General features: G+C 45.8%; 1 protein-coding gene across 1 annotated transcript in view; it reads right to left on the bottom strand.

Moving 5' to 3' along the window:
* Window positions 1–277: 277 nt before the first annotated feature.
* Window positions 278–10,902, bottom strand: part of LOC144496998 (uncharacterized) — a 51,467-nt gene continuing 40,842 nt past the window's right edge. The window contains 1 exon segment of the mRNA XM_078217673.1: window positions 278–5,665. Coding sequence (XP_078073799.1) covers window positions 4,661–5,665 — 1,005 coding nt within the window. The 3' untranslated portion in view covers window positions 278–4,660.

The following is a 10,902-nucleotide window of genomic DNA, read 5'->3' as shown; positions in this document are numbered from 1 at the left end:
CATGGATGGTGGGTCCTTCTCTTCAGAATTTTTCGTTATAATAGGAATATACTTATTCTGAGTATCCTGAAATACCCATTAAATATCTATCACTCATCCTCAATTAATTTACCCTCTGGCCTGGTATCCCAGTTCACTTGAGATAGCTCAGTTTTCAGAGTGTGATGTTTCGCTTCTTAATCATGACAATATTAAGAGAAACTCCGCAACCCAAATTTTTGATTTGATTTATTATTGTCACATGTATTAACATACAGTGAAAAGTATTGTTTCTTGCGCGCTATACAGACAAAACATACTGTTCATAGAGAAGGAAATGAGACAGTGCAGAATGTAGTGTTACAGTCAAAGCTAGGGTGTAGAGAGAAAATCAACTTAATTGAAGTAGGTCCTTTCAAAAGTCTGACAGCAGCAGGGAAGAAGCTGCTCGAGTCGGTTGGTACGTGACCTCAGACTTTTGTATCTTTTTCCCGACAGAAGAAGATAGAAGAGAGGATGTCCGGGGTGCATGGGGTCCTTAACTATGCTGGATGCTTTGCCGAGACAGCGGGAAGTGTAGATAGAGTCAATGGATGGGAGGCTGGATGGATTGGGCTATATACGCGACCTTTTGTAGTTCCTTGCGGTCTAGGGCAGAACAGGAGCCAGACCAAGCTGTGATATTACCAGAAAGAATGCTTTCTATGGTGCTTTTGTAAAAGTTGGTGACATGCCAAATTTCCTTAGTTTTCTGAGGAAACAGAGGAGTTGGTGGGCTTTCTTAACTATAGTGTCAGCATGCGGGCATACCAGGACCAAGGTTGTTGGTGATCTGGACACCTAAAAACTTGAAGCTCTCGACCTTTTCTACTTCATCCCCGTTGATATAGACAGGGGCATGTTCTCCTTTATGCTTCCTGAAGTCGATGACAATCTCCTTCATTTTGTTGACATTGAGGGAGAGATTATTGTTGCTGCATCAGTTCACCAGATTCTCTATCTCATTCCTGTACTCTGTCTCGTCATTGTTTGAGATCCGACCCAGGGTTACCTAGGTGTTCCAGGGTTGAGTGCAGGGCCAGGGAGATGGTGTCTGCTGTGGACCTGTTGCGGCAGTAGGCAAACTAGTAGATCCAGGTAGTCCTGGAGGCTGGAATTGATTCGTGGCATGACTAGCCTTTCGGAGCACTTCATAATGATGGATGTCAGAGCCACCGGCTGATAGTCATTAAGGCACGCTGCTTGGTTTTTCTTAGGTACCGGGATGATGGTCATCTTCTTGAAGCAGATAGGGACCTCACATTGTTGTAAAGAGAGGTTGAAGATGTCTGTGAACACCCCCGCCAGCTGATCCGTGCGGGATCTGAGTGCTTGTCCGGGTACCCCGTCCGGGCCTGTCGCTTTCTGTGGGTTGACCTCCAAGAAAGCCGCTCTAACATTTGCAATGGTGACCCCAGATACAGGTTCATCCAGGGTGGAGGGCATGCTCTCACTGACCTCTTACTCAAAAATGGGCGTAGAATGCATTGAGCTCATCAGGGAGGGGTGTGTTGGAGCCAGCAATTTTACATGCCTTCATCTTGTAGCCTGTTATGTCTTGCAGACCTTGCCATAGTGAGCGGGGTTTGGTGTGGCTAGCCTGGGATTCTAGCTTGGTCTGGTACTGTCTTTTGGCATCTTTGATAGATCTCCTTAGATCGTATCTGGCTTTCTTGTATAGGTCAGTGTTGCCTGACTCGAACGCCTCAGACCTGGACTTCAGCAAGCAGTGGATATCCCTGTTCATCCATGGTTTCCGGTTGGGAAATACACAGATTTGCTTCTTTGGCACACAGTCTTCTACACACTTACTAATAAAGTCAGTAACAGTCAGTCAATGAAGTCAATCTTCTACACACTTACTAATGAATCCTCAGTAACAGCTCTACTCTATCCCCCAGTTCCTGTGGTAGAATCAATGGGTGAGTCACCAATGAGGGGAGAGTAATAAACAATCAAACAGATGAAAAACAACAAAGCGCGTGGCCTCGATGGTATTCCAGCTGAGGATTTCAAAGCTGCTGAACTTCCACTCACATCAAGACCGCTTGAAAAAGAACTCTTCCTGACTTCAGGAATGTGACAAGTCTACAAGAAGGGAGATAAATCATGCTGTAGAAACTGAGGTACTTCCCTCTTGTCCAGAGCAGGGAAAACCTTGAAACACATTCTCCTGAATCACCTACTTCCTGTGGCTGAGGAAATCTGTCCAGAGACATACCCTCCTAATATCTTCTTCTATACCTTGAGTGTCATTTTTTTCTGTGATTTTCTCTGATTATATTTGTACAAAACACCTTGAGACATTTTACTGTATTAAAGGCAATGTATAAATGCTAGTTGTTGTGGTTGAAGGGTTGATGCCTCATTCCCACCTCAGTCCCTGCAATGCACAAGGTACTGACCTGGAGTACAGATGTGGACATTAATTGGCCTCTAGTGTTCTGTTCCAGTGTAGACCCAGACAGTGAATGTTGTGAGACAATGGAGACTGTCAAAGCCAAGATAAATTCTGGGTAGCATGGTGGCACAGTGGTTAGGACTGCTGCCTCACAGCGCCAGGGACCCAGATTCGATTCCTGGCTTGGGTGACTGTCTGCACATTTTCTGTGCCTGCGTGGGTTTCCTCAGGGTGCTCCAGTTTCCTCCCAAAAGATATGCTTGTTAGGTGCATTGGACATGCTAAATTCTCCCTCACTGTACCCAAACAGGCGCCAGAGTGTGGCGACTAAGGGATTTTCACAGTAACTTCATTGCAGTGTTAATGTAAGCCTACTTGTGACATGAATAAATTAACTTTAAAATCCTGCTGTGGCCCAATGGCCCACCTAAGATGGCGATTTGCAAGAGCATGCTAGGATAATTGGACAAGTACAGAAACAGACAGGTTGCAGCCTCAAAAGAAATTGGACGGAGATGAACAGGCTGCAGCTGTAGATGTTGGAATACACAGGATATTGACCACTTCAAGGACAAAGGACGTATTCTGGTCAAACGGGGTTGTTTACCAGTCGCAGGGGCCTTAACCCCTCATTTGGGAGGGAGGTATGTGACCTACGTGCCTCCAGCACCTACAGGCATGGTTGTTGGGTACACATGATGTGGAGATGCCGGCGTTGGACTGGGGTAAACACAGTAAGAGTTTTAACAACACTCTGCATCTTTAAGACCTGGTTGGTTGTAGAGATTCACATTCTAATCAGTATTCTGTAACTTGATTTTGTGTCTCTGTATGCCCTGTTTGAGAGCAGATATCCACTCATCTGACGAAGGAGCAGCGAGCGCTCCGAAAGCTAATGGCATTTGCTACCAAATAAACCTGTTGGACTTTAACCTGGTGTTGTTAAAACTCTTACTGTGTTGGGTACACACCCAGAGATCAGTGTGGCAGCACCCGATTGGACTTCATCGATCAGGGTGATCAAGTCCTGATTAGTTATTGCCAATCAAAAAGGGCGCAAAACCAATGAGGTATAAAAAGGTGCCGCATAACAGAAGAATCTCTCTCTCCCCCTAACGAACAAACAACAACAACGGTGACCATCGCCAGCAATGGCCAACACGAGGAGAGCCACCACACCAAAGGAAGGAAGGAAGACCACAGCCAGAGTATCAGACCAGACTACACAGAGAGCAACACGCAGATAAAGGCCAATATCTGCCTGGGTACTTGCCAGTCATGTGAACTTTAGTATTCTGTAAGATAACTTAGTATTGATTGGGTGGATGACTAATAATTGTGTGTGAATAAATATTACTGTACTAACAAGAAGTCTACTTGCAATTCTTTGTCCACCATATAAGGGTGGACTGTGCAGGCTGTGCGGCAGGCACACACTGCCCTCCCCCTGACTTCCCATCTGGGCTCACTGATGAGGAACGGGATTTCTGGCTGTACGTTAACAGTTAATGCTATTGAAGTCCCTCCATTACTACCTCAGGAATGGTCTCCTCCCTGGGTGCTTGTGCTGGTAGATCAGAAGCTAAAAACCATTCTGTCCACTGAGTATCTGATTGCCTTCTTGGTCAGAGTGACAGTCAGTGACTTGTACCTGATGCTGCACTGAAAGAATGCTGAGATTTTTTAGGAGCATGTTTGGTGATCTGGTCAAAGATTAAATTGGCCTTGAAGTGATTGGACTGATGGTGGGAAAGGTTGGAGACAGACACTGCTTTGGAAGGACAGCTCCCCTGTGTGAGCACTGGAGGGTAAACAACACAGACAACTCTCAGTGTAAGGGAAACAGGTGAACCAGCTCCAAGTCCATGTGGAGATGTCGGTGTTTGGCGAGAGGAGGAGCAGGATGATAAGGTGAAACAATCCTGACATGTAACACTGGAAGGGTTTGTCTCCTGTGTGGGCTCACTGATGTTCCAGGAGGTCCAACAACTGTGCGAAGGCTTTTTCTCCCCTATGTGAGGTGTGTTGATGGACCAGGAGATACATTGACTGTGTGAAAGCCTTGTCACATAATTCACACCTGAATGGTTTCTCAGCATTGTGGATCTACTAGTACTTCAGGAGATCTGAGAAGTGCATGGAAACCTTGTTACCAACATCAAACCTGAAGAGTTTCTCCCTGCATGAATCTTCTGGAATTCAAAGAAGGTCAAAGGTATTACAAAAGCTTCAGTGCAAATCTCACACTTGAGGCGTTACTCCTGGGTGGATACTTTGATGGAACAAACGTTTTGATGACCTTGAGAAGGATTTATTGCATTCCTCACACGTGAACGGTTTCTCGTCTGTGTGAATGCGTTGATGTTTACGGAGGTTTGATGAGTCCGAGAATGATTTGTCACACACCTCACATGTGAATGGTTTCTCCCCTGTGTGAATGCGTCGGTGTACAGCAAGGGTCGATGACCGTGAGAACAATTTATCACACACATCACACATGAATGGGTTCTCCCCAGTATGAATGCGTTGGTGTTCAAGGAGGGTTGATGATCGCAAGAATGATTTGTCGCACACCCCACACATGAATGGCTTCTCCCCAGTGTGAATGCGTTGGTGTTGGAGGAGTGCCGAAGACCGTGTGAATGATTTGTTGCACACTTCACACATGAATGGCTTCTCCCCAGTGTGAATGCGCTGGTGTACAAGGAGAGTCCATGACTGTGAAAATGATTTTTTGCACACCTCACATTTGAATGGCTTCTCCCCGGTATGAATGTGTTGGTGAGTCACGAGTGTTGCTAACATCGCGAAGGCTTGGTCACACACTTCACACTTGAATGGTTTCTTCCCAGTGTGAAGGTGTTGGTGTTTGCGGAGATTTGATGGGTATGCGAATGATGCATTACAGACCTCACATATGTATGGTTTCTTCCCAGTATGAATGCGTTGGTGTGCATGGAGATTTGATGACTGAGAGAATGATTTGCTGCACACATTGCAAATGAATGGTTTCTCCCCTGTATGAATGCGTTGGTGTACACGGAGGGTCGATAACTGTGCAAATGATTTCTTACACACCTGGCACAGGAAGGATTTCTCCCCTGTGTGAATCTTCTGATGTGACAGGAGATGGGCGGATTGGGTGAAAAAAATTTCACAAATTTCACACCTGAAGGGTTTTTCTCCTGTGTGAATCCGCTGATGTATCAGGAGCCTTGTGGATGTCATAAAGGTTTTATTGCAAACCTCACAGTTGAATGGTTTCACTTCCATTTGGTTGCCCGTGTGAAAGGTTCTCCAACAGACGCATTGCGCATGTTAGGGATGTCACATACCTCACATGCAAACAACCTTCCACCTGCAGCATAGGTTCATGCCTTCATGAGACTCGATGAATGATTAAGCCTTTCACTACACTTGGTAGTCCACATTTTTCACAACCTCACTTGACCAATCGCCACAGCCGAACCTCCAGAAAGGTTGGTTCTGTTGGAAGGTTCCACACCACTGACCAGTTTCAGATCTGATGATGTGTCAAAGCTCCCCTGACCTGGCCAATTTCCAGGTGGTTTCACTGCCCAACCTTCTCTGTGTTGAGCAATGCTGAGAAGGGACTGGATGTTTTTCCACAGTTGTGCAGTTGTTCTCTGGGTGATGGTCAGGATCTATCTGCAGTGTCTATCCTCTGTATTCTCTGGTGTAGTTCGGTGCAATCCTTCTGTAAAACAGGAAAAGGAAACATAATTTCCTCCAATTCCCTCCCTCCTTTGTTGAAAGGTTTGACTCCAGAGTTAGAGACTGTTCCAGTGAGTGCCTAATTGCTATTCCCCTGTGTGGGAAATCAGATGCCAGTCCTTTATTTTTCCTCACTTGACTGTCACCCTGTTTCCACTGGAACACTGGATAGTGATTAGGAGCAGACAACATGGCTACTTTATTTACTCCACCCAGATTCTATCTTCCCAGGCACCGTGAGGGCAAAGGGAAAAACAGTGGGGCGGAGTGTAAAATGGGCTATCAATTCAGGAGAAAAGTTAATTCAATAGAGAAAATGGAATTCCTTCCCCTGTTTTCCAAAATTATTTGAAGAAAACACACTGGGCTAGAAGCGAAGGAAAAATATTGCTTCACTGTAGCTGAAGGGTTCTGGTTTATCCTGGGAAATTAGATACACTGCACTCACTCAGACTGCACATCCTAAATTCAGTTATCAGACACAGCACTGGGCAAACTATCAAATCCAAGCCCAGGCCTGGAAAGGCCAAGATAATTTTTTAAAGAAAGCATTATAAGACATTTAATGATGGGTATTAGGGCCAAATTGTTATGGTGCTATATTAACCAGACTGGGATATTTTAAATCCAACCACAGAAAGTTACAAACATAGAATTACATAGAAACAGGCCACTCAGCCCAATTGGTCCATGCTGGTGTTAATGCTTTCCACAAGCTTCCTCTCACCCATCTTCATCACACCCTATTAGTATATCGTTCTGTTCCTTACTCCTCATGTACTTACCTAGATTCACCTTAAAGACATCTATGTTATTCACCTCAACCACTCCTTGTTGTGAAACTGAATTTAATACATGTAGGAATTTGTGGCATTGAATCAAATTAAAAACATAAAACTTTCAGCTTGTCCTGAAAATATAATTGTCGTCCTTCAGGAGAGGGAGCCTGCTACAACTGCCTGGTCTGGTTGTCATGTGATTCCAGTCCCAAACAATATGGCTGACTCTGAACTGCCCTCTGAAGTGACACAGTAAGCAATGATAAACAATCAGTACAAAGTCCAACAATAAGAGGAAAATCAGACAGATCTGAACACTCCTGACACTGTCAGAATAAGATTAAGGTGATCTCAGCCCAGTTGAAATCTCTCTTACCAAGGTCACAGGACAAATTCCCCAAGTCAGAAATTCAGGAACCCTTCCAGTGTCCCTGGCTACTTCACATGCAAGAAGCAGCTCCTGTTAGACTGCTTGATGGCTCTGGAGCTGCGGATGGATTCACTTTGCAGCGATGCCGAGGAAGGTCGTGGATAGCACTTTCAGTGAGTTGGTCACACCGCAGATAAAAATTACTGAGGGAGATAGGGAATGAGTGACCACCAGACAGGGGAAGAGTAGGCTGTGTAGGGGTCCCCTGCGGTCATCTCCCTCCAAAATAGATATGCTATTTTGGATACTGTTGGGGGAGATGGCTCACCAAGAGAAGGTGGCAGCAGCCAGGTTCATGGCACTGTGGCTGGCTCTGCTGCGCAGGAGGGCAGGAAAAAGAGCAGCAGAGCTATAGTGATTGGGGACTCAATTGTAAGGGGAATAGAAATGTGTTTCTGCGGATGCAAATGAGACTCCAGGATGGTATGTTACCTCCCTGGGGCAAGGGTCAGGGATGTCTTAGAGGGGGAGGGTGAACAGCCAGCTGTCGTGGTGCATATATGCACCAACGATATAAGTAAAAAAAAAAGGGATGATGTCCTACAAGCTGAATTTAGGGAGTTAGGAGTTTAACTAAAAAGTAGGACCTCAAAGATTGGAATCTCAGGATTGCTACCAGTGCCACATGCTAGTCAGTGTAGGAGTGTCAGGATAGCCAAGATGAATATGTGGTTTGAGAGATGGCGCAAGAGGGAGGGATTCAAATTCCTGGGACATTGGAACCAATGGGGCGGCATGGTGGCACAGTGGTTAGCACTGCTGCCTCACAGCGCCAGGGACCTGGGGGGGTTCGATTCCCGGTTTGGGTCACTGTGTAGAGTTTGCACTTTTCCCCCCCGTATCTGTGTGGGTTTACTCCGGGTGTTCCGGTTTCCTCCCACAATCCAAAAGGTGTGCTAGGAAGGCGAATTGGCCATGCTAAATTGTCCCTTAGTGTCAGAGGGACTAAAGAACAAAGAATAAAGAAAATTACAGCACAGAAACAGGCCCTTCGGTCCTCCAAGCCTGCACCGACCATCCTGCCCGACTTAACTAAAACCCCCTACCCTTCCGAGGACCATATCCCTCTATTCCCATCCTATTCTTGTACTTGTCAAGACGCCCCTTTGTATCGTCCACAGACTTACTAATCAATCCAGTTACATTTTCCTATAAATCATTTATATATATTACAAACAGCAAAGGTCCCAGCACTGATCCCTGAGGAACACCACTTGTCACAGCCCTCCATTCAGAAATGCACCCTTCCACTGCTATCCTCCATCTTCTTTGACCGAGCCAGTTTTGTATCCACCTTGCCAGCTCACCTCTAATCCCAAGCAACTTCACCTTCTGCACCAGTCTGCCACGAGGGACCTTGTCAAAGGCCTTACTGAAGTCCATGTAGGCAACATCCACTGCCCTACCTTCATCAATCATCTTCATCACTTCCTCGAAAAACTCGATCAAGTTAGTGAGATACAACCTCCCCTTCACAAAACCATGTTGCCTCTCACTAATACGTCCACTTATTTCCAAGTGGGAATAAATCCTGTCTCGAAGAATCCTCTCCAATAATTTCCCTACCACTGATGTAAGGCTCACCGGCCTGTAATTACCTGGATTATTCTTGCTACCCTTCTTAAACAAAGGAATAACATTGGCTATCCTCCAATCCTCTGGGACCTCCCCTGTCGCCAGTGAGGATACAAAGATTTCTCTCAAGGCCCCAGCAATTTCCTCCCTTGCCTCTCTCAGTATTCTGGGGTATATCCCATCAGGCCCTGGGGACTTGTCTACCTTAATGTTTCTCAAAAACCCCAATACCTTCTCCTTTTTGATCTCAACATGACTCAAACTATCTACACATCCTTTCCCAGACTCCTCATCCACCAAGTCCTTCTCTTTGGTGAATACTGACGCAAAGTACTCATTTAATAACTTGCCCATTTCATCTGGCTCCATGCATAGATTCCCTCCCTTGCCCTTGAGTGGGCCAACCCTCTTGCTCTTTATATATGTGTAAAAAGCCTTGGGATTTTCCTTAATCCTGCTGGCCAATGCTTTTTCTTGACCCCTTTTAGCCCTCCTTACTCCTTGCTTAAGTTTCTTTCTACTTTCCTTGTATTCCACACTTACTTCATGTGTTCCCTGCCTCCTAGCTTTGACAAATGCTTCCTTTTTCTCTTTGACTAGGCTCACAATATCTCTCTTTATCCAAGGTTCCCAAAACTTGCCATACTTATCCTTCATCCTTACAGGAATGTGCCGGTCCCAAATCCCTATCAACTTACACTCGAAAGCTCCCACATGCCAGATGTTGATTTGCCCTCAAACATCTGCTCCCAATCTACATTCTTCAGTTCCTGCTTAATATTGTTGTAATTAGCCTTCCCCCAATTTAGCATCTTAACTTGAGGACTACACTTATCTTTATAAGTACCTTAAAACTTACTGAATTGTGGTCACTGTTCCCGAACTGCTCCCCTACTGAAACATCGACCACCTGGCCGGGCTCATTCCCCAATACCAGGTCCAGTATGGCCCCTTCCCGAGTTGAACTATCTACATACTGTTTCAAGAAGCCCTCCTGGATGCTCCTTACAAACTCTGCCCCATCCACGCCCCAGTACTAAGTGTGTTCCAGTCAATATAGGGGAAATTAAAATCTCCCACCACAATAACCCTGTTACTTTTACGCCTTGCCAAAATCTGCCTACATATCTGTTCCTCAATCTCCCATTGACAGTTGGGTGGCCTATAGTAAACCCCCAACATTGTGACTACACCGTTCCTATTCCTGAGCTCTACCCATATTGCTTCACTGTATGAGCCCTCCGAGGTGTCCTCCTGGAGTACAGCTGATTAGCTAGGGTAAATGCATGAGGTTGTGGGGATAGGGCCTGGGTGGGATTGTGGTCTGTGCAGACTCAATGGGCCGAATGGCCTCCTTCTGCACTATAGGGATTCTATAACCAGTTCTGGGGAGGTGGGGTTAGAACAATTTGGACAGTCTGCACCTGGGCAGGACTGGAACAAATGTCCTAGGGGGACATTGTTGGGAGGGTTTAAAGTAATGCGGCAGGGGAATGGGAACTGATGCAGGAAGCCAGAGGGAAGTAAAGACTTAAACAAAAGGCAGTAAGGGGAAAAGTGAAAGGCCGAGAAACCAAAAATCTAAAGGGGCCACAGTGCAGAGTACAGAGACTGTGGAGAACTCAGTGAATGGGTTCAGAGAAATAAAACACTCGGAGGGTGTACAAAACATGACCGGACAGATGACCTGAGAAAGCAGGGCAGAGGGCAAGGGAAGTCTCGATTAAACTGCATTTATTTCAATGCAAGAGGTCTGACAGGCAAGGCAGATGAATTCAGGGCATGGATGGGTACATGAGACTGGGATATAATAGCTATTATTGAAACATAGCCAAGGGAGAAGCAGGACTGGCAGCTCAATGTTTCAGGGTACAGATGCTATAGGAAAGATAGAACAGGAGGTAAAAGAGGAGGGGGAGTTGCACTTTTGATTAGGGAGAACTTCACGGCAGAACTGAGAAGGG

This window comes from Mustelus asterias, chromosome 8, assembly GCF_964213995.1.
Source record: "Mustelus asterias chromosome 8, sMusAst1.hap1.1, whole genome shotgun sequence".
Classification (NCBI taxonomy): domain Eukaryota; kingdom Metazoa; phylum Chordata; class Chondrichthyes; order Carcharhiniformes; family Triakidae; genus Mustelus; species Mustelus asterias.
The sequence above is the reverse complement of the archived record's forward strand: the minus strand, read 5'-3'. Positions and strand labels throughout refer to the sequence as shown.